The following is a 24,902-nucleotide window of genomic DNA, read 5'->3' as shown; positions in this document are numbered from 1 at the left end:
CCGGTTCGTGCACATCCCTAACCTGTAGCATATCTAAGTAGAAAACTTAAAGTACATAATTTTGTTTGTTATTTATAACAACAACAACAACAAAAATAGCAGAACTTCAGCTGGTACACTTATATTGATGCAGTTACAGGTTAAAACATTTTAAAGATATTAACCCAGTGTGTTAACCCAAATACCCATTCAACATCGTCATGCACACCATTCTGATGTCCGCGGAAGATACCTCCAGTCACTTCTATGTCAAGGAAGACTACGTATACATAAACCCTGTCACTAGTGTGACTGAGGGCAACATCTGTATGTCTGCCCATACTGGAGGCTCAGCTTGAATAATGGGCAGTAACAGGAATTCATTATGGAGCATCTGTATTCACATCAGAGGTGTACATTTATGATATCTCGGTATTTAAGGCTTCAGTCCTATGCACTTGCCTGGGAATAATCCCCTTGAACTGAGTTGGACTTACTACTAAGTAAATATGCTTAGGGTTGTACTATAAGTGATGCTTGACAATATTGTATTATCATTAGTGTACAGATTTAGAATTACAATACCAATTGAGATAATCTTCTTTTAAGGTGTTGTCATTTCCAATAATAGCCCCAAACAATATGGCCTGCCAACACAAAGTGGTATGTATGAATGCTTGAAAGAACTTCGCACAGCACATGGTGAGTTGCCATTAAGTATAGAAGATGACTTCCAAAATGTGGAAGGCAAAGACAGCAGCGTGATCTCATTTAGATTTCATATACAAGTGTGACTTTTTTTTACATTTGTACAGGGATAATACTGGAATCTATTTGGAGTTTTACAGAAGCAAACCTCACAAAGTTAACATGTTGAAAAACAATTTTTGGCACATCAACAGTATTTGTAATACATTTTTAAAACTTCTTTTAAAAAAATCATCATATAGTGTTTCCAAATTTATATTCTTGGCATCAGCACCTGCTGTCTAGAGGATCAAGACAAAATACTGTGCCTTCCAGAGTCAGTCCCATTTTGAACCCCTCCTGAAACAGAGAAAGAGAGAAAATGAGCATGGGGGCTGGGTGTGGTGGGGATAACTTATGTCGCTATGAACTACTACTATGGATATCTATGCATCACTTTTCAACCAAAAAGGTTCACATGAACTCAGTTCTAAGAACACTTTTGCCTTGCTTGCATCTTATTATTCTACGCGTTCCTGTAAAAATAACTAACCATTGCTTAGACTCAGCATGTCTGTCATTCATAGCTAGAGGTAGGACTAGGTTACTATGAAACCTTTAATAAATGGACCCAATGTACGCAAATGATTCGGCTTTGATTCTTCAAGCCCAAATCTTTGCACAGGCCTAGTTGAAAATATACAGTGGGCGGTATCAGTTTTCTTTCTGGCTGGCTTTCAAACAGAGAAACATAGGGAAAGTATGTTTCTTGAAGGGTGTTGCCAGATGCCCAGTTCAAGCTGGAATGGATCTCTCTGGATGGGGATCTGAGAATATGGTTGCTGTGTTTTAGAGCACAGCAATATATTCTACATGAAATTAAAAAAAAGAAAAGAACTAGAAACTGGAGTTCTTAAGCTTGGCACACTTCTGCGGTGAATCAGGGACAATTCATTTGTGTGGAATGCAAGCTTTTAATTTGACATATAAATCGTAAATGCTGCAGAGATGGTTATTTAAAAGGCTGCCTCCTTTATTGGAATTACCATATTCCTCAGAACTGAAGACTACAAAAATATTCTTATATTTATTTACCTTTAAATATGTTTCATGTGTTTTGGAATAATTTCTCTGGGGGCATATTTGTGAAAATTCTTATGTTGGAGATTAGAACAGAAAAGATCTTGAAAAGATATTAGATACCTGCTAGGCAGTGGCCATAGTTGGGTAAGAAAAAACACAAATCATAGCCCTGGTACATATATTCAAAGTGGCAGCGCTCCTTTCCACACAAGCATGGGTCCTTTCCTCCATCACGCATGAAGGTGGCCTCATGTATGAAGTGGCCCTTCCCTTTCTATGAATGCGGTAGAGGGGGAGATCATGTGAATGATAAGCCCACAGGACATGGAGTGCCTGTTTTATACACAATACAGGTTGAGTATCCCTTATCTGAACTGCTTGGGACCAGAAATGTTCCGGATTTTGGACTTTTCCAGATTTTGGAATATTTGCATACTGTTACGAGATATCTTGGGCATGGGATCCAAATCTAAACACGAAAGGTTACTGTACACTGTATTCCCCCCCCCCCCGGTTTTATTTAAAGTATAAAAACAAATAAGCATTGAATTTATGATAACTACAGGGAGCTGTAAATGTAATGAAAACTAATTGTGAGAAAGTTTTAAACGCAATAACGTTGCGGGTCATGTTAGACTCAAACATGGCATTTTAAGTAGAGATGAAATTCAGATTTCATGTGAAAATAATGGTTTGTACTTACAAAAAAAGAGATTGATCTCTGCTCACAAAATAAGATAAATGCAACACCAAATACCAGAACTACATATGGCCTGAGAAACCTGAGGTACATCGTTGACATTATCGTGAGAAGGAACATCAGAAGCAGTTGAGGGACCAGGAAGTGGGTCCTCTAGGGATGAGGAGGCATTTTGCTGGATGGCTTTTTTGAATGTTTCCTCCAGAGTCATCTGCCTCATTAACAACGGTTTTTGGCTTACAAGACTCTCTTTGATTTTATAAACTGACATGATTTCTTGTTCTGTTATGAATGCATGCTGCTCTAGTCCTTCGATAAGCCCATCACACATTTTCACCATGCCATCTATAGGCACTTTTTCTGCAGTGTTAACAACAACATCTTCTTCATCGCTATGATCACGATCACCTTGATTCAGAACCATTTTGGCTATTTCAGCATCGATCAATGAATAAACAACTGGAGCCTCATTATCGATGTTAAAAATTTCTTCGATATCCACTTCTTCTAGCTTAATGACAGACTGAAGGTATATTTTTTGCATATGTAAGGAGGTCAGACATCATTTCTTTCTCAATTGACATACGAATCCTTCAAAGTCATCACCTTGTTCACCATCTTCACTGAACATAGTTGCAGGCCAGGCATGCACAACTGTGTCTTTAATCACTGTATTCCAAGCATTAGCAACTGCATATATGACATCCTTCATGCTAAACGTCTTTTGAAAACCTACCACACCTATGCCTCTGTTCACTGCTGCTAGCATGCTGTTGAAGAAAATTTATTTATATTTACTCTTCATTGCTCTAAGGATACCCTGGTCACATGGCTGAATTAATAAAGTCACATTTGGGGGAAAGTACATGGCATAAAAATTATTTTTGATAAGAATTTCAGCTGGAGGATGAGTGGAACAGTTGTCAAGGAATGACAAAATCCTGCGGTTGTCATCCAGTCCAGTTTCCCTGCAGGGAGCACGAGCCACTGATACAAAATGTTTGTGAAACCAATCAGAAAATATGTCCCTGGTGACCCATGCCTTTTTGTTAGCATAATAATGGACTGGTAAGAAATTCACTCCTTTAAAACAGCGAGGATGCATGCTTTTGCCTATCACAGCAAGTTTACACTTACGTGTGCCTGCTGCATTAGCACATCCCAGCACAGTTATTCTGTCCTTGGCATCCTTACTTCCTGTAGGGGCTGTCTCATCAGCTGTGGTCAGTGTCTTTCTGAGGCAATAACGCCAAAACAGTCCTGTTTCATCAGCATTATAGACTTGTTCTGGAGTCAGATTTTCACCAGCGATGACCTTGGCAAACTCATCAATAAATTTCTCTGCTGCTTCATGATGAGCAGATGCTTTATCACCACAAATATTTAAAAAATTAATGTTGTGTCTTTTCTTAAATTTCTGCAACCTGTTGAATATTCACAGTTCCCTTCAATTTTCAGCTCATCTTGATAGATCTTTGCTTGTTTCATTATCAGCATACCATCAAGTGGCATGTGTTCACTGCAATGCTGATGGATCCACTCTTTCAATACACGACTGAGATCTTCATTTTTAGCTCTATGCAGCATCTTTCTATTTTTTATTAACTTCTGTTCATCACTCTGAGCATAGAACTTCAACAGTTTACCCTTCTGTTTGTTCAGGTCATATATGGTGCTCTTTCCAACACCATACACCAGAAATAAGACGTTTCACACTTACACCACTGTCCAGCTTCTCCAACAGCTTTACTTTCTGTGCTACAGATAAACATAAATGCTTCCTCTTTTTCTTATCACTGTTACTCATAGGGGTATCTGCAGGCCTTGACATTTTTGACAATATACTGTACTGTTCCTTTACAAAACAGCAGGCACCAACAGAGCGCCAAAAGAGACGCCAACAGAGCAGGCGGCAAACTGAGCAGGGAGTGGAGGAGGGAGGCTTTCCCCTATCATCCCACCCTCTCTCATCTGCCTCCACTCCTTTCCCATCCTGTCCTTGATCTATACTTTGGCAGTGGCAGCAGCTGCAGCTCCAGCTGCTGGGCCTGTTCTCCCATGCTCACCTTCGTCTCTAGTGCCAAAGCGAGTGAGTGAGCTGAGGCATTTTGTTTTTTGTTTTGTTATGAGGCACTCAGCCGCAACAAGTCGGTACTGTGGGCGCATGCTGTGGTGGTTTCCGGAGTTTGGAGCATTCCGGATTTCAGATGTCTAGATTAGGGATACTTAACCTGTATCTGCATGGTGGAAAGGAATGGAAGAGCACACAAAGAGAGACAGCTCCACTAGTAAAGTATGAACCAGGGCATCGGTCACCATAGAATGGTGACCACCTTGTATGCTGTAGGTCTGAAGCCACATGATTTCACTGAAGTTTTAAATTGACTTCCAGACTAACTGTAAAAGAAAGGGCTCAACCTCCAATCCAATGCCAATCTCCTCATCCCCCCGTAGTCCACTGTGCCTCCTGAGAATGTGTTTCCAAGAGTTATGGGACCTTTGGGGACATATTTTTGGGAACCACAGAGGGCTGCAGGAGGAAGGAAGAGAGAACCAGTGAAAATCACCCATTTCTCTCTTGCATGCTTGAAACATTTTTGCATGCCCAACATTAATCAGCCATAGCAATCTTTAAAAATGTACACAATATATTTTTTGCATTTAGAAAAATGTATACTCCACCTTATCAACAAAGGTCTCAGTGTGGCTTGTCATATGTAAAATAATAATATGGCACAATGGATTAATTCAATCAATAACAGGAAGGAACCAGCGATTCCACCTTCCCCAGTTTTAATCTCATGAAAAACAGGCCTGGTGCGTCTAAATGATTAAACTGAATTCAAGTATTGTTTGAAATTGAACTCAGATATGGTTTTGTGAATGATATCTGACAGTTTCACTCTCAGACACCATCTCTAACATTTTAGACATTGGCTGACATTTTAACGTATAGCAGATATGCTTCTTTTGGCTGCATGCCTGCAGTGTTAGTTATGTTGGCCATTAACATTACAACATAAGATATTTGGTAAAAGAAGTGAAACTCATGTAAAAACAATATACCAACCATCGCTGACGCTGCACACCCATGAAAGCACAAAGAGACAGAAGAAATATTAGAACCTCTGGTAGAAAGGTTAACATCAATCATAACATTCCTAATGTAATTATAAATATATTTCACAACTAGCTGAATATTAAGGAACATTCAACTGAAAATCTTTTTCATCTCATTGGAAAAAATATGCAGATGAAAAAAGTTTCTTGCAGGCAATAGCTGTTACTTTGTCTAAAACTATTACATTTTTTTCAGCTGTTGAGATTTTAAAGATTTAACCATATTTTTTCATCACATAAATATCAACGTTTTATGCAACAATATTTCAGTTTTGCAAGAAACTCTCTCCAAACGATTGTTTTTGCAGTACACAAAATGAAACAAACAAAAAACCACCTCTCTGCATACAATATTGGTATTTATGTGATGAATATCATTTTCCAGCATATGGAAGAGCAATATGTGCTCTGTATGCAGCTATTAATGACTGTTTGTGATGTGTGCATTCTTCCTTCTCACAATAATTACCTTACATTAAGTTTGCAATGTTTAATCAATATCTGCAGTGTAGTCCCTAATTAAACCAATAGTGCTTTTCCAGAGGTAGCACAAACAGGGATCTTAAACCTAATTCCTTCTGAGATGGTCCCAAAAGAACTTCCAGAATAAGCAGTTTAAATGACACAGCACTAAAAAAAATTCTCTAGGGACATGAGCAACTGGCTTCCTATAGATGCTGAAAAGTTCTCTATTAACTAAATTATGCCAGAAAACAAAAAAAACCCTCACCAATTTTTGTTGCACTGGCAACACTGAACATTTGACAGACCATGAACACATTGCCTACTGCATGACCTAATTTCACTCTTAAGAGCGCAATGTTTACATGATAATAGAAACAACTTCTTTGCAACGGTAAATATTTGGTCACCTGCATCTCATCTAGTTTGGACTGAATGTCTGGAGGGAAATCTCCTGCTCCGCAGCTAAAAGGGTCAAAAGGTTCTGCTCCAAAAAGGTCTCTCTCTAGAAAAAGGAAAAGGAAAAAAAGGAGTTGGCAAATGTGTGAGGCAGGGTGAAACTCAAACATGAAGATGGCTGGTTAAAACATGGATCTTTGCAGCCAGGGTTATTCTGTGATTGGGTTAGAATTTAGGGGGTTCTTTGGGGCAAGCCAGACTAGAGCCTTGTATCCTAGCCTCTCCCAAGAAGCAACCACTAGGAGAACTCATTTAATTTTCTACCCATTCTTTTAGTCCCCCACCCCAAGAATATTTCCAAGATTGGTCACATGGCATTCACGGGGATTCCAGGCTATTTCCACAATGGAGTACAGTCTTCTTTGTTGGAACCTACAGCCATCACCCTTACAGACCATTCAGAAACTGGAGCAGGCAAAAGTGACCAGAATAAGTATGTTATTCTGGCAAACAACCCTCAGCTCACCAGTTTGCTGGGCTGAGTAATTACACTACATTTTGTTACAATTCTACATGTCTTTAGCAAAAGATGAAGCTCAAGAAAAAGGTACAGCTTTGGTTTGCACTATATGTTTTTCATACAGAACTAAATTAAAATGAAGTAAAAAAACAACAGCTGCTCAATGAAGATACTTAAAATGGGTGGTTTCCTAGGGCCTCTCAGGCATAATTAATAGAATGAATCTTAGTCTATCCCATCCCAAATGCCTTGGACCATGCATATGTCAGACCACATTTATACAGCAACTTTCCTCATGCTTCTGCACAACTGGGACTGTGGGATGTGTCCTAGGATGTCTCCTTGCTGGGTAACCACATGCAGTCAGACACACAGTTTGCACTGCCTACACCTTATCTTGTGGATTGGCAGGGGTCACAGTGCAGGCTGAAGAACATGGCATGTATGAACTGTGGACACTGGGAGCACTGTAATGGTGTTTGCAATCTTTGCAGCTATGGCTGAGCTCTAAGTGATATAGGCCTCCTAGGACTACACCACACAGAACAGACTGAGATCAGAGAATCACATTGTTTATGCATTATTTAACATTCAAACGTTTTTGCACACTGAAAATTTGCACAGTAGAATGTGCACAGCAAATTTTTGCTCACTCTCTCTTCCTATTATTTATGTTTAATATCTTCCTAATATTTAATTCCCCATATATTGTGGTTAAAATTGCATTCTGCTTAAATGGGCTGGATCTGGTCAGTAGAAGTTGTCAAATTCAATTTTGTTTGATTAATCAGTTTCTCCTCTCATATATAAATATAGTCCCCACCATTGAAGGTTCTTCAATACAATTTAGTATCAGTTTTGTACCGCGTATATCCCTGATAGTTGTCACGGTGTCACAAATAAAGTGAAAGAGTTAATACGTTTAGTTTTAAAAGACTTCCATAATACATGAAAGAGTTAGATTATCTTTTATATGTTGGATTTCTTAAATACATTTCTTGGTTTCAGAAACAAGTTCAAATCTGACATTGCTCTATTGTTTTTTGTTTTAATCTAGACATTTCTTTCTAAAATTACTACAATTGTACACAGAGTGACCCAGCTACAATATTGCAGCTTGTAATACAAGTTGAGTATACCTTATCCAGACTGCTTGGGACCAGAAGTGTTCTGGATTTCAGAATTTTTCCAGATTTTAGAATATTTGCATAATGAGATATCTTGGGCATGGGATCCAAGTCTAAACACGAAAGGTTACTGTATTTTATCTTTGCTCTCTCTTGCAAGGCAGGAATGGAGGAGCCCTCTTTGCTGCCTCCTGTCAGAGGAATGCTAGTTTAAGGGTTAACCTGAGGGAGTCCAGGTTCCTAGAGAGGTGACTGGGAAGAAACATTCAGCAAGGGTGCCTTCCCTTCTAGCCTCTCCCCTGAGAAAGGAGCTATTGTGTCTTTTCCTGCCCATGGGATCTGCAGCCCCCACCCCCGAAGAAGAGAACTCAGTGGTTGCCAATGTAGGTGGGGTACGTGGGGACCCCAGAGCCGCAGGGGGAGGTGATGCAAGGAAGGAAAGCAGGGAGTGGGCTTGAGATGATGGAACCAGTGGAGAAATCTCCCGGGTGGGCAATGAGGGGGATGAGATGTGTGCAGCCTTCTGAAATAAGTAAGTTTTGACTGCATGTTTAAAAGCAACAAAATTGGAAATCTGTGAGCGAGTGAGCGGAGGCATTTTATTTTTTGTGTTTGTTATGGCATGTTCTCCGGATTTTGGAGCATTCCAGATTTTGGATGTCCAGATAAGGGATACTCAACCTGTAGTAGGGCTCTGGACTATACCTTTCATATGTATTGTAATAGTAAGGTGCTGGACTCTCAAATTCAGCGAGGAGAAAGAGATTTGATTTCCATACTACATATGCAAGATCTTCCAAGAAATAGTACTGGTGTGTATATTATACATATAGACAGGTAGACAGAGAACAGTTTGAGCATTAACACTGCCTATTTCAATAATCCTTACAACACCCCTGTAAGGTAGGTCAGTATTACTAGTCTCATATTGCAGATTGCTGAGGTGGGGAAGAGGTAGCATGAAAGAATTGTGGCTTTCCTGAAGCCACCTAGTGAGTTTGTGGCGGAGATGAGATTTTTACTAGGTGCTTCCACTTCCTAGATGAAACTCTTAGCCACTGCTCTGATTTAACTTAGAATTTACCCATTCATAATAACATGAAGGTATTTTATAGCATCATTATTGTCCCTCCCAAGCAATCATTTTTGGCATGGAAAATCTAGTGCCTTGTGGAGTTTGAGACTCAGTTTTTAAATGTCAATATGCATTTCAGAAGAGGCTCTTCTGTCAGCAGTGATTCTGAGGGAAAATAGAGGCTCAGTTCAAGTCCTCTAAGTTCATTGTGTAGATACAATGTGATCTATAGGTTTCCAAGGTCCTTTTGAATAAGAGACTAACATTTATGCTGACAGTTCAGGCAGTTAGAGTAAAACACCACATGATGATAGATGTGCCATATGTGCTTCCTTTAAAAATTTATATATATATATATATATATATATATATATATATATATATATATATATATATAATTATTATTATTTTTACATTTATATCCCGCTCTTCCTCCAAGGAGCCCAGAGCAGTGTACTACATACTTGAGTTTCTCTTTCACAACAACCCTGTGAAGTAGGTTGGGCTGAGAGAGAAGTGACTGGCCCAGAGTCACCCAGCAGGAATCATGGCTGAATGGGGATTTGAACTCGGGTCTCCCCGGTCCTAGTCCAGCACTCTAACCACTAAACCATGCTGGCTCTCTATATCAAAATAGCAGTTGCAGAGCGGGGTGATCAGGACTGTAATATATATGTAGGGGCATTTAACAGTTTCCTATGCATGGTCCTGACAAAGACACACACACACACACACACACACACACACACACACTCCCGACCCAGTGCAAGCTGCTATTTACCTAAGTTTACCTCAGAAGAAAAGTCCCTGCTTCCCACCACACAGCAGTGGGATGGTACACTGGGAGGGACAATTTAACCCTTTCTTAATTTAAAATTGTAATTTAAAGCAATTTAAATTTCCCCTCATAAAACATCATGGCCCCAATCCTGATAGCACACCCTATGGCTGTTATTTAACTTTAAAAACAAAAACACAAATGACATATTTTGCATCACATGTATTTTGATTCTTAGGCACAAATATTTTTCTTAAGGAGAATTTGATCTTCATGCTTGAACCTATGGGTAAGCCTCAGTAGAACCTATTGCTTTGAGGGTTTTTGACTGTAAAATACCATTTTGTTTGCAAGAAAAAATACACATTATTCATGATTGGATTTTAGTTGCTCTGTGATATATTTTGATCTAGAAAATATCCAGTCTTGCAGCAACTGGTTTGAACTCATGGCATCATATAATACTTTTGGCATTAGGGGTGTAAATACTTAAAATCACTGTGGACTTCCTTCATCAGTCACTGCAACTCTGCTGCTCATTTCCTTCAGAGATTCCAAAACTGTTGGAGATTTTCACTGATTTCCTGAGAACACGAACTGCACTTCTTTGATGTTTACCTCATGTAAGTCTTGAGGCAAGAAGTGGTCCCCAGCTTTCAAACAGCTTTGCTGTTTTCTTTGGCCAGAAGGTACCACACTGTGCACAAAAAGGCTGAGGTTAAGCACTTTTCATAATGTTCAATGAAACTATTTCCTTGATTACTACCTGGGTAGATGGCCACATGCTTTGAGAGTTTCCTTAGGCTCTTTACGGCACCTTCTCAAACAAAACAGAATTAGGGAAATGAAATGTGACCTCTAAAAATGACAGAATCTTTGCTGACGTGGTCTGCTTAAGGCAGACCACAAGTCAGCAAAGATTCTGCCATTTTTAGTGGTCACATAAAAAACAAACATAAAACACAAATAATATATGGCAAGATACTAAGGGCTAAACCTGAACTGAAATGATTCACTTTCCCTAGCAAACATGTTTGGGAATGCTGAAAAACGCCTCTCCCGTTTCAGTGGCTGACAGCCTGAGTAACCAAGTGCGTGCCCTTCGAGGAACTGCATGGTTGCAACAGGAGTCCTTGAGTAACTCTCCCTTTCCCCCTGCATTCACATACTTGCGCTTCCAAGCACTGCTCATGCTCTGGAAGGGCTCTTCAGAACCTTGTAGCTAACCCTCAACAACGTATTTCTGAGCTTGCAGAGCCCTTTGTAGGAATTATACAGAGAGTGAGCTCTGTGTGAAGGCTCTTCTCATGTTCCCACAGTCCCTCGAAGCACACACACTTGTTAGAATGACAGCCAGTGAATCTTCAGCACTCCTTGAGATGAAGTTCACATATTTGTTTAAATGGCCTTCACTTGCAATTGCCCTAATTGATAATTGTGAAGTAGCCACAATGTAACGATTGCTGTTCTATATACTGACATAATGATGTCATTACATAAAGCATAGAGCATCATTATGTCATCCTGTTTTTGATGGGATCACTCTTGTTACTTATGCAAGAAGAGGAAGAAGCAACAGCCAGGAGAAACGATAGTACTGGGTTAACAAAACGAATGTAATTTTTTTCACAGAAAAATGTGTACCTTGCAGAAATCAAAGGTTTTCCCCAAATAAAAACTGGCTAATATTTGAAGGAGTCATTTTAACAGTACAGGTATCAAAGGATTACTGTTAAAAAAAATTCTCTTGATGGCTTGTTTGTCTGAAGTAATCTTCACAGGCACTTGTTCAATGGCACAGAATAAAGATATTACTGGCAGATACAGCAACACTTTACTGCTCTTTCTTCTGGAATGCTTCAAAGAGACCAAATGAATGGCTCTGAAGTACAGCATAACTACTTCTGTTCTGCTAGGCAGAAAAGGTTGTAGAGTGATCTTTCCAAAATGTAGCATCTCGGCCTTTTGATTTGAAAAGCATTCTCTGTTGTAGTCAATCATCTACTCCTCTACCACTTCTTCTCCCACCCCCCTCATCACAAATCAGCAAATCAAAGAGAAGATCAGTAGGTGAATCATGGCTAAGGCATTTCTAGGGTCTCGAAATTAAAATGCTTAACTGAAGTTAACATGGGACTAAAGTGCTGCTGTTTCATAATGCATGTGCAAACACCCCAAGAGTACTATTGCACCAAATAAAATAATAAATCAGAAATATTAAACTTTCTGGTCAGTCATCACTAGATTCAGTCCCCTGACATGTATTTAGTCAAACATACCTTCTGTAACAGCCAAAAGAAGAAATGCAAATTTAAATATGCACATGCTTTAAAAAACAAAAAACAAAACACCTCCACAGTAATTGGGAGAGAGTAAAACTCAAGCAAAATTATGTGGAACAATTTATTTTCTTCATTTTGAATTGGCACAAACATCAAAGGGTCAAATGATGGAAAAATGTAATTCTATCATTATTTAAAGGTATGGCTTCCAAAAACTGCATTTGGCTTGGCATGAAGCTGTAAATAAATCCTCCTGGCTGCTTGTGGGAAAAAAACCCCCAATGTAAGAAACAGATTAGGGCAGTCATTACAAAACTTACTGATCTCTGCAGATCTACTGGGCACTGGCGGAGGCTGTGTGCCATTGCGAGTAGGTGTTGATGACTGAGGGGATATGGGAGAAAAGGGAACCATATCAAAGATGTCAGTGGAGGGTGATTTAGGTGTCACACTGCCTGCCTACAATAAGGACAATAAACATTAGGATAATATTTCACATGACAATATCACAATAGTGAAGTTTTGTTGCATGCAGAAGATAAAAGCTATATCATCAAACACAGCAGCATGCCAAAACAAGAGCGGATACTGAGGAAATGACATTTGCAGCCTGAAGTTTATGAGACATGCTAAAGCCACCCCCATTACTTACACACACACACACACACACACACACACACACACACACACACACTTACACATTTTCAGCATATCTAGTATACCCAGGAATAAATTACTTTTAGATATAAAAGAGCTAGAAAAAAATATGAACAATTTTGAATGGAGAGAGATAATGCCAAAGACCCATTTAATAGGGCAGTAGGTTATAAATCAGAAAGTATACAACTAGTGCCTGAAATTAAGAGATATAACTTCAGTTTCATTTTGTTCAGTCCAGCTTGTATAATAATAGGATGAATATTCTGATAACCTGACAGAGAAGTTGTTTGAAACACCAGGAAAGCATTCTAAGATGAAGCAGTAATTTGGACGCTAACACATTAAAGACAATGGAAGTATTCATTCTATACATTTTGTTGTTGTTACTGCTGCTGCTGCTTAATGCCACAAAGAACTCATCACTAAATAAAATTCAGGAATTATGGTTGGCTTCAGCAGAATAATATTTGTTGTAATATCTGGTCTGTGATTTAACAACCATTTATATCTGGTCTGTGATTTAACAACCATTTTAACCATTACTCTCAAAGCAAGAATATTTTTTGCCATTACTCTCTAAGTAACATCCAGTCTCTGATTAGTATTAACCATCTGACATTTGACCGTAAGCTTTACACTTACTCTCTAAGCTGCACTAAAACCAAAATATGCAGTAATAATGTATAAAAAGGCACTGGCAGACTGATATTTGGAAGAGAAGCTATGTAAGAAAACATACCCCCACAGGGAACTAAGAATCAAGTTTATTGTACTGACATTGCAAGAAACAGCTTCCACAAACCAGATAATCTGAACTCTCTTCCAAAAGAGTCTCCAGCCTGATCATGTTATAACAGGATATGGTTCACTGGATCTACACCGATTGTCTCTTCAAAGTAATGGAATAAATGAATGCTGGTGCCATAGTTATGCATGAGAAGGTCCTCCCTCTCTTTGCATCTGTATTAGGTTATGCTTCTATTGATGGTTACACATATTCAGTGTATCTCATTTTGGATCTCACATATTCACAGTGGTTGCACATTACAAAAGTCTGAATTTTACATCAGTGAACAACTGAAGCTTTTTAATTTGATGGAGGTTTTAAATTGTTCTAAAGTTGTCAATTTTAATTTGTTTTATGTTGTTGCAAACTGCCCAGAGATGGAAGTTTACACATTTGAGAAATAAATAAATAAATAAATAAATAATAAAACTATTACTAAATTTACCATGATCCACCCTATGGACATACTCTGCAAACACCAAGGAGAATCCAAAATATAGGGATGTGCACAAACCGGTTTGGCACCTCCTTGGGGAAGCACCAAACTGGCTTGGGCGCCCACAGCCAATCTGGTTCAGCGGGGCAGGGAGCAGTTCCCTTAAAAAGTAGGCAAGCATGTCCTTACCTGTATCTTGGATTGCTCCTGTGCTGCCCCACTGCTTTTCCAGGCATGGTGCTGCCCTGTGCTGCCCCTCTGCTGTGGCACACACATGGCTACCGCGCATGTGTATGCTGCTGCTGCATGCAGGCTGTGGGGAGCAGTGCTGCAGCCACACACGGCCTTTTGTAGAGCAAGCACCAAGCCTGGAAAAGCAGCTGGGCCCACACAGCAGCAGGGCTCCCCACCCCACCCACAGTTGCTCGAGCCCGTTCAGGTTCATCCCTACCAAAATACTTCTTACCACGAATGTGTGTACACAAATGTAACATAATTGTAACAGATATGACTTATGAACAAACACTCTGTGCAATAGTACACAAATAAGCTTCTGTTTCTTTGAGTTGCCCATTTGCTCCTCAGACTATCCCTTGAGAATCAAATCACTAGTAATTTTGTTCCTAGGGGGAACACAAGCAGGGGTGGAAGGTTAGCACACAGTAATAACTGATACAGATGACATACAAAACCAGAGGTCCATTCACTTCCAGTTTCACTACCCAAACATCTGAACCTGGGGAACTGGAATTAAGAGGGGAAATGGACCTGTGGTTTCCCTCCCCTAAATCCAATTGTTACCTTGGGTTTTTAGTGAGTTATGCTGCCAGTAACTGCATTTCAGTGGTGCCTTTGTGACATCCAATCTGGGGATTGGAGTTAGGCTCTCCTCAAACTGGAGTTGAGGGAGGAAGCTGCTCCCTCGCTCTAGCTCCTATTGGTTGTGCAAGCTATCCTTTGGGAAAGAAGGAAGTCTGCATAGCCAGATCCTCCACCTCTCTGCAGTCTCGCTGAGGCTGCAGTAAGTCCGAATGCAGACAGGAGGGCGGGGGTGGAACCATATGTCATCTTAATCCAGCCTAAGATTTGAGAGTAGGGAAGAAGGCTAATCCCTGTCTTATTCAAGATTAACCAATGTCAGCCCTCCAGCTGTTTTTGGACTGCAGCTCCCACAATCCCCAGCCACAGTGACCAGTCATCAGCGATTATGGGAGTTGTAGGTCAACATCTGCAGGAGGGTTTAGGGATACATTTGGAGGAAGCTTCAACATTCTCATAGCTTTACTTCTATGCCCATAGGGTAATATGTCTACATTATACATCTGTACATCCCAATATTTAGCATGTTACAGTATAGTTTACAATGCAACAAATGAGCAGTAGTTGCTCACTTATTACAAGGGGTCCAGATACCCTTCTCTCAAGGATGTATTGCTTTTGCTTTGGATACATTACATATTCCAGCCCCTCAGTCAACCATATATTGGTGGGGAAACACAATGCTTTTCCCAGCTACTGACACTGTGATTTGGTCTGTTATCTACAAGGTAAGTGCATAAGTATTATGGGTACCTCTTGGGAAGTACTTGTGATGTTATGGCAGACATGGGACATGTATCTCTCCCTTTTACAAGCTATGCTGTGAGTCTAACACCAGATTCAGCCCGCAAAGCATGGAGAAGTACTTTAATTTTCAGACTGCCTTGAGACTTAAACTGGTCTAGCTGTTGAAGTGCTCTGGGAATGGTCTTCTCTAACCTTGGAGGCGAATTAGTTTCAGCTCCTGTGAGAGATTCCTCTGGAGGCTGAACACTTCCTGCTTGGGCACTACAGAGCACATCATCCATTCCCCTCAACAAAGGAAAGGATAGCAGCAGGGCTTCCTTCCCATGCCCAAAACCTTCCACTCATTAGAAGTGGTCTGCATACTGAATTACTGCCTTTGAATCAGGACTGGCATGACTATCTCGCAAAAGTTAAAATGTAGCAGGGCATGCTGACAACTGTCTGAATAAGCCCTAAGAGTAACTTTTAATTGACTGTGCACTTTTGAAATTCACAGTAAAGCTATTCACATGAGCAGCCTTGCTCAGGCTAGGGCAGCCCAAGCTGAGCTAGGCTGCTTGGGCGGAATGCCGGGATTGGTCCTGATCTTGGCGCTCCCAACCCCACTAGTCTGACTTCCTGCCCTATCTGTTAACTGAGGTTAAAAGAAGCTCAGGTTTGCTTAACCTCGGCAGGTGTTCGTGTGCACAATTGCCACTGGGTCAGAAGACTTCCCCCTGGCCCGCCATTTCTGGCAGCGACGTGGGAGGAAGGAGTGGCCACATTCAACACAGAGGCTGCTCTGATGCAAGCAGCTGCTGCACTTGTGGCATTGGGCCCTCTGGGATGGGGAAAGGGTAGTCTTCCCACTCCCAGCTCATGCCTTTTCTGCACTGTTGCTTGTGTGGGCGTGCAGCACGGTGAAGGCAAGAATGGCCACCGCTCGTCTGCTGGGCACCAGATGCTCTACCACTGCCAGACCACAGCTTTGTAGTAAATATGGACAAGAGTCATCTGTTGCCATCAAAGACCCTTCAGCATCTGGGGGCAGTGTTCAATACGGCCCAAAGCAGAATATCACTTCCAGAAGAATGCAGGATCAAGTTGACATCATTGATTCAGCCCCTTCTACACTCCAGGTCAGTGGACCTAATGTTCCTTGCTCAGGCCCTGGGGTCTATGGTGGCATGTATGGAATGCACTCCATGGGTCCCAACCCAACTTTACAGGGGAACCCTCTGCTCTGCATATGGAGGAGCCTTTCTAGGTACAGTAAGATGTTTGCCATATTCTACCCTAAACAAGTAATATGTTCCTGCAACCTACCCAATCTAGCTGTATAGAAGTAAAGACTAATTTATTTTCCTTTAAGTACTTTTACCAGAAGAGCACCTCTCAGAAATGTGAAAGGTGACCCACTATTATCAACATTAGTCTTCTGTCTTCATCCCTGATGCACTGACTATTATTTTTATTAGGATAGGACATTTCTGATAAATACATTCAACTTCTATATATAGATATTGCATACGCACTACATTGCTTAAATGTCTACTCTTTCTTTATAATATAACCTGCTAATCCACATACTGTATCAAAGCACTTCAGTAAGCAAATCTGTAGAAAGCATAATCTCAAGGAATTGAAAATGGAGAGCGATATTTTAAGCATACAGACCAAACAGATTCCAAGTAGTATAAATTACTCTTAGTTTCTTAATTACTTTATGGTTTCACACACAAAAGATAATTCAAAGATTATTGAACATATGAAACTTCACAATAAATATCTGTTTATTAATAAGTATCTGAATAAAATAGCATTTATTCTCCACTGTCATCTGTTCAAAGAAAAATAAGTTTGGAAAAAATCTCATTGGGCATTTGCAAGTCCTTCTTTAAGGCTAAAGTAGCTCTTGAGATTCTGGTCATTTAAACATTTAATTTTCAAATGAATGTTCTATCAGTTCATAGGCAGATTTCTCACTGATATCTGAAGCAAGTATCAATATGTTCTATGAAAAATAAAATTTCTGTGAAAAATCTGTGAAAGGTAATAAGTAGAGTTATAGATCTTTGAAAAGTTAAAGAAACAATCCCTTCTCTTTCTTTGACAAATGTATTCATTTACATGTTGCAAACATATATCCCTATCTCCTTTTGTTTCTTCTAGGTACATTGATGCTAATGTTAGGTACATTGATACTAATGTTATAAATAATGTAAGCTTTTTATTTGCAAATAAAAATGCATACTAGTGATGCCTGAATGATTATGAAAAGCATTTTATTGAGTAAACCCATGCATAAAGCCACAATGTTTGCCAAGGACAGCCAACTTTTAATTGCAAATGGAAAACGAAGGTTGTATCAGCCCATTTTTACAATCAGTAAGCATGTTATAGCTCATCGTTGGAATAAATAATGGGCATTCTTCATTTTGCACAGAGTTAAAATGAACTTCACTAAAATAAATGCTCAAATACTCCTACTGATTTCCCACACTTTCCTGAAAATTTTATGCTGTCCCAATCCAAGTCCAGAGATGCTAACTTTTAGACTGTGAATATGTGGGCAGGCTTGCCTTTTATTTTATCTTATGTAAAGTGCTTTTTTAAAAAGCACTGTTATTGTTTTCATCCTCCATCTTAGATGATGCAGGGCTGAAATTCTTAACAAAACCTACTTGGAAGTAACCAGCCTTTGACTCAATGGGACATTTCTATTTTAATGCTTTTAGGATTCAAAGAGAAGAATCTTCTTTACTCTCCCAACTTTCCCAACATAGCAAACCGATCCAAATGACATCTCACAAGCTTATAATTGGGTATTTTAAAGGAGAGATAACTTTTAAAATAACATATAGGATTATTTTAGGGCTAATATGCAAGATGGTCAGAATGTTCATCACCTTTTTACTACCCGTGGGTATATTAAACACACCTGGTTTGTCCTTTAACCACTGTACAAAATGTAGCACTTTGATACAATTCATACACAACAAAGACAAGAACGTGGGGGGGAAAGGACTGTTTGTGCCCAGCCGGATTACACAAGGTCTTGGGATGCTGTATTCATGGGCTGGCTTTGGAAGACCACTTTTGGAAGGTGGTGGTGTTAATAGTCCAGATGACTGTCTGGAGTCAGGAGAGCTCATAGGAGTGAGTGCAATGGAAGAGATATCTAAACAAGGAGCAGAATCCTCATTGCTACACCAGAAAAAGGTGGAGGGTCTTTGAAACATGTAGTGTTCATAATCAGACTTTATGTGCAGAAGCTGTAAAGGAATCACAGAAAGAGAAAAAAATATTCTAAGGAGTGAAAATGGTAAGAGAAAGGAAAGGGGGGAAATCACATTTTAAAAATTGCTTATAAAGTGCTATTCAACAACATAGGAACACAAAAAATAGATGACTTGCATTTATTTGTTTGTTTGTTTATTTATGTGGAAAATTTTCTTATTCCACAGCAATAATGAATACTGGCAGAAGTTTCAGTGTTCACTGAAAAGAATCGCTGAAATAAAAAGAAAATGTATCACATATCCGCACATGCCACATATACAAATCCCCAGGGCTGCAATCATTTTGCATATAACATGTTTGGGTGGCTAAAGCATAGCCAAATATTTTTTGAATGTTGTACAGCTTCATAAACTATTCTCTCGCAAGCCACTCACACAAGAAAAGCTTAGTATGGGACTCATGGTGACTAGTTTGCTTTGGCTTCCTCAGTTATTGATGCATATAAATATAATGGCATTCTGACTAACACTGCATGTGAGCAGCAGAGGAAGCATGCATGCAGCTGCTGTTTTCCAGAGTAAAGTAGCATGGGCACTTGCAGGCACGACCATTTTTGCCAATCTCTCCTTCCTTCTGGTGTGCTCTGTGTCACCTGAAAATATGTTCCTGAGAAACAGAGAGTTCCCGGGGACATATTTTCAGGAGGTACCAAGTGCTTTAGAGGAAAGGGGAGATCAGCAAACCCCCCCCCCCCCTGCATGTACAAGTGCCCGTGCTGCTTTACTCTGGAATGCAGCAGTGCATGCATGCTTTCCTTGCTGCACATATGGAGTGTTAAGTCAGGGTGTTAGCCAGTACAAATACACTCTAATGCATTATGTTTGACTGTAATCAGCATGTGTGTGAAGACAACCAACTTTTAAAAACAAGAACATTAAAAATTATCAACTAATATATATTTCTTTCAGCTATAGGATGGCAGGGAAGAGATAATACAGGTGAAACTCGGAAAATTAGAATATCATACAAAAGTCCATTAATTTCAGTAATGCAAATTAAAAGGTGAAACTGATATATGAGACAGATGCATTACATGCAAAGCGAGATAAGTCAAGCCTTAATTTGTTATAACTGTGATGATCATGGCGTACAGCTCATGAAAACCCCAAATCCACAATCTCAGAAAATTAGAATATTACATGGAACCAATAAGACAAGGATTGAAGAATAGAACAATATCAGACCTCTGAAAAGTATAAGCATGCAGATGTATTCAGTACTTGGTTTGGGCCCCTTTTGCAGCAATTACTGCCTCAATGCGGCGTGGCATGGATGCTATCAGCCTGTGGCACTGATGAGGTATTATGGAAGACCAGGATGCTTCATTAGCGGCCTTCAGCAATTCTGCATTGTTTGGTCTCATGTCTCTCATCCTTCTCTTGGCAATGCCCCATAGATTCTCTATGGGGTCAGGTCAGGCGAGTTTGCTGGCCAATCAAGCACAGTACACTGTATACTTTTCAGAACTCCGATATTGTTCTATTCTTCAATCCTTGTCTTCTTGGTTCCATGTAATATTCTAATTTTCTGAGATTGTGGATTTGGGGTTTTCATGAGCTGTACGCCATGATCATCACAATTATAACAAATTAAGGCTTGACTTATCTCGCTTTGCATGTAATGCATCTGTCTCATATATCAGTTTCACCTTTTAATTTGCATTACTGAAGTTAATGGACTTTTGCACGATATTCTAATTTTCCGAGTTTCACCTGTATGTGGAAAGGTAGAAACAGAGGACAAGAAACTAGTAGTATCTGAGAACATCAGCATCTGTACTCTAGGAAGAAAGATCTAGCTGAGGAGACGGTCCCTGTGTGTCCGAAACTCTACAGCAGGGCTGCACAACTTCAGACTTCCAGCTGCTGCCAGACTATAACTCCATCATCTCTGACTATTGGCCACTTGTGGCTGGGAATGATGGGAGCTGTAGTCCATAGGGATGTGCATGAACCAGCACTCAGCTGGGTCAGCAGCTGTGGGGGGTTACCTTTAAGGAGCAGGGAGGGTGTTCACCCCTCACCGCATTTCCCTCACCGGAGCTGTCTCCAAAACTACTGGTGCAGGGTGGCAGCATACCTCCTTGCCATCCGGTCAGCGTCGGACAAGGAGGTATGCTGCCACCCCGTGCCAGCAGTTTTGGGGACAGCGCCGACAGGGGAACATGGCAGGGTGTGTGAGAGCACCCTCCCTGCTCCTTAAAGGTAACCCCCTGCCACTGAACTGGCCTGAACTCCAGATCTCCGGACCAGTCTGGTGGTCCGGAAAGAACTGGTATGTGCACACCCCTAGTAGTCCAACAGCAGTGGAAGGCTAAAGCTGTGCAGCTATGCGCTATAACATTTCATGCAGATTTCATAACAATTGTAGTAATAGCAATAATATGTCCTGCTGCTGCACAGTCCCCTAGTATGTATGCACAAAGGCCAAAAGCAACATATTTGTGGCTGTGTCCAATTTGTGAACACAAATGTGTCCAGAGGGCTAGGGTGGGGCTTCCAGCTGTCTCTGCAGAAAAACTGGCATCATGATCAGACTTTGGACTGGTAATTTAAATCTCCTTGATTGACTAAACTGGGTTGCAATGCATACGTTCAGCTGACAATTAGAAGTATTTATGTACTGCAAAAAAGGGGTGGGTGGGGGGAAAGGAACTAATAACACACACTTATTAAATTGCATTCACCACACAAGGGTGAAGCAATTGCTGCTTCATATATCTGCAGGGATGGCTGAGATATATTTTAATCATAGGTAAAAGAAAATTACAATGCAGTTCTCAAATTGTCCTATGAAAAATGTCCTGATTTAGTTCACTGAGTAAACTCTTGAGTAAGTCTTGTAGATTTTGAAGAGTTTTTATAATTCTACAATGTTCCTTTAGCTTTCCGTTTTCTTATTCTGTGCTGTGGATGTTTGCAGAGGTTCTTCGGCACTTTAACTTAATTAACATTATCCTGTTTTTGGTAATTTTCCTACTTCTGGGTACAACTACTTGTGGCACAGTCCCAAAACTGGTTAGGATGTGGCGGGGGGAGGGGGAGGCGGGGGGATGGACAACATGCGACAAAGAGAAGAATAACAAATATTGTTATTACCAGGACAACAAATATTGTTATACTACATAGGAGTAAATAATCCTCTTTTTGTTTTTGCACTCTTGGAAAAGAAAGCTCCCATTTGGATGAAACTTGAGTACTCTGCTGTTTTTGAATCAGTGCACTTTATGATTCCAGCTCTTCCAAGTTCATTTGACAAATGGGAGATGATGCAGTCGTTGACTGTCTTACAGAACGTCTTCTATGTAGTGGAACTAAAGGCAGCCCCAAACTGGCCAGGACAAAAGTAATATGGATGCTAATTTTCTTTTGTAAGTCTTGTGAAGGAATACTAGCTGGCAGTGGATCACTAGGGCTGTGTTAAAGCCTGGACCAGAAGCTGGAGGCAAAACAAGATCCTGCTCAAGGAGAAGGGCCTGGATTATAAACTGTATGGAATGCTGATTGCCTTAGAGCAGGGGTTCTCAACGTGTGGGTCCCCAGATGATATTGGATTTTCAATTCCCATAATTCCCAACCAAATGCCACTGGGGCTGGGGATTATGGGAGTTGAAGTCCAATAACATCTGGGGACCCACACATTGAGAAACCCTGCCTTAGAGAGTCCTTAGTTTTTGTTGTTTTTATGGTCTTAATTGATTTTAATATTTTAATAGGATTTTATGGATTTTTTTTGGTATTTACTTTTGTAAATAGCCTTGGGATAGGTTTTATGAAAGGCGGTAAATAAATTGAACAATAAATAAATAGTTGAAGCTCCCTTTTCTTCTCCCCAGCAACTTGGAAGATAAGTGTTGCCATCTAAATATAGTGGCTGACATCCCAATTAATGGAGCATGCATACTTTACAGGACTCCAGGGGCCCTGCTGAGGGTCAGCAACGTGTTTCTAATCTTACAAAGCAGGAATTAAACTTCCAGAGAGCAGGGGACACTCTGCACTCCAAGGGCTCTTGCCCAACAACATACATGCAGGGGGACTGGGTAAGTTGTGCAAGGGCCCCCGCCCCACCCCACCCCCCCGCCCCAGTTGTTTGAAGCATGCATACTTTGTTAGTTGAAATGTCAGCCAGTAACTCTGAAAGAGGTTTTTGGGAACAACTGAATCTGGGTACACTGATTCCACACTTCCTTCCCTGCTCCTGGGGCCAAACAAGGCATGGCATCAGATCTGTGATTGGATCATGCCATTAATTACTGACCAGTCTAAAGCCCTATTCATACAGTATGCTGAACCCAGGTACAATCTGTGTACAGTTTGTTCATGTACAGATCTGCACACAGTACAATTATCCAAACATTATGTTGAATGCACATACAGCAGTATGCTCACTACCTATACCTCCCTTTGAGAGGGTCTGTACCCAGCTTCATTTTTAAAAGGAATGCACATACAGTGATTTACATAAAACACATATCTGTGCACGGACACCTGAAGGCTGGTACAAAATGTCTGAAAATGGCTTACGTCTCTATTTATTTATCATATTTATATACTGCCTGATATGTGTATCTCTAGGCAGTGTACACAATTTAAAACACAACAGAGTAAAAACAATTGAAAAAATTTCACAGAATAAAAAAGTTAAAACAATTGCATGGGAATAAAAACAATTAAACAGTTTTAAATTAGTTTTAGTTAAAAGCCAGGGTCTTGAGGGTCTTCCTAAAAGCTAACAGAGATGGAGATGCTCTTATTTTGACAGGGAGCATATTCCAAAGCTCTGGGGCAGCCACAGAGAAGGCCCGTTCTAAGTTGCCACCAAACAAGCTGGTGGCAACCATAACTGGATTTCTCTAGATGATCTCTAATAAGCAACAGGTTTCATGACAAAGAAGGCACTCTCTTAAGTTCCCTGGACACCAGCCATTGAGGGATTTATAGGTAATAACCAGCACTTTGAATTTCACTTGGAAACTTGTTAATAACTGGTGCAATTCTTTTAAAATCAGTGTTATACTATCCCTTCGAGGTGTCCCAGAAACCAGTCTGGCTGCCGCATTCTGTGCCAATGGTAGTTTCTGGACTATGTACAAAGGCAGCCCCACAGAGAGTGCATTACAGTAGTCGAACCTGGACGTTACCAGCATATGCACCACTATTTTAAGGACATTTGCCCACAGAAATGGGTGTAGCTGATGTATCAGCCAAAGCTGATAAAAAGTGTTCCTGGCCACTGCCTCAACTTGAGAAACCAGAGTGTTTGGAGCCAGGAGTATTCTCAAGCTACATACCTGATCTTTCAGGGAGAGCATAGCCCCATCCAGAACAGGCAGATTTAAACCATATTTTGGGTACTGACACCCCACAGTCAGTACCTTCGGTTTATTTGGATTCAACTTCAGTTTGTTATCCCTCATCCAGCCCATCACCACCTCAGCATATCTCCCCCCTTATGGAACTAATATAATCCATACCCTGCTAAACAAGCTTTGACAAATATCTTGTTAAGACATCCACCAACAATTCTTTTTGTCTATACTGTAGATCTAAGTGTAATTGGACTGATCTGGACAGATACAGGCATCAGGCAGTCTCCTAAGCACCACAAAAATCAATGAGACAAGTTAGCCATGACTAATTTAGTACAGATGCTGCCCATTGTGTTTATTAGCCAAACAGGCCTCCTAATATGCTTCTTCTTTTGACCAAACACAAATGATTTGGTAGCGCTGCTTCAATGCACATAGTTTCTCCATAAATACTGACAGGCAAATTTCTATTCAGAATATAAAATGAAGTATGTTTTTAGAAGAAACATGTGTATTGCTCAAAGTATGTAGAGCAATATACATACAGTATTTGAGCTGGGTGGAAAAATCCTCTTCAGAATTAAAAACGTGTTGTGATATGAAGTAGAATAAGCCATATGGAAGCAATCTTTTTTGGGAGGTGGGGGG

The 24,902-nt window shown here is 40.3% G+C and overlaps 1 protein-coding gene across 13 annotated transcripts in view; it reads right to left on the bottom strand.

Annotated features, from left to right (window-relative positions):
* Nucleotides 1–510: 510 nt before the first annotated feature.
* Nucleotides 511–24,902, bottom strand: part of GULP1 (GULP PTB domain containing engulfment adaptor 1) — a 307,242-nt gene continuing 282,850 nt past the window's right edge. For 5 of the 13 annotated variants that reach the window (XM_053284237.1, XM_053284238.1, XM_053284239.1 and 2 more), the window contains 5 exons: nt 18,691–18,915; nt 12,533–12,671; nt 10,697–10,747; nt 6,442–6,536; nt 511–1,026 (listed from right to left, as the gene is read on the bottom strand). In XM_053284237.1, the coding sequence (XP_053140212.1) occupies nt 955–1,026; nt 6,442–6,536; nt 10,697–10,747; nt 12,533–12,671; nt 18,691–18,915 (582 nt within the window). In that variant the 3' untranslated portion in view covers nt 511–954. Of the gene's footprint in view, nt 1,027–5,519; nt 5,531–6,441; nt 6,537–10,696; nt 10,748–12,532; nt 12,672–18,690; nt 18,916–24,902 lie in introns of all 13 variants that reach the window. The other 8 variants (XM_053284241.1, XM_053284244.1, XM_053284243.1 and 5 more) reach the window with 8 other exon arrangements.

Source organism: Hemicordylus capensis, chromosome 1 (assembly GCF_027244095.1).
Source record: "Hemicordylus capensis ecotype Gifberg chromosome 1, rHemCap1.1.pri, whole genome shotgun sequence".
Lineage (NCBI taxonomy): Eukaryota > Metazoa > Chordata > Lepidosauria > Squamata > Cordylidae > Hemicordylus > Hemicordylus capensis.
Note: the sequence above shows the minus strand (reverse complement) of the source record. Positions and strands in the feature narration are given on the sequence as shown.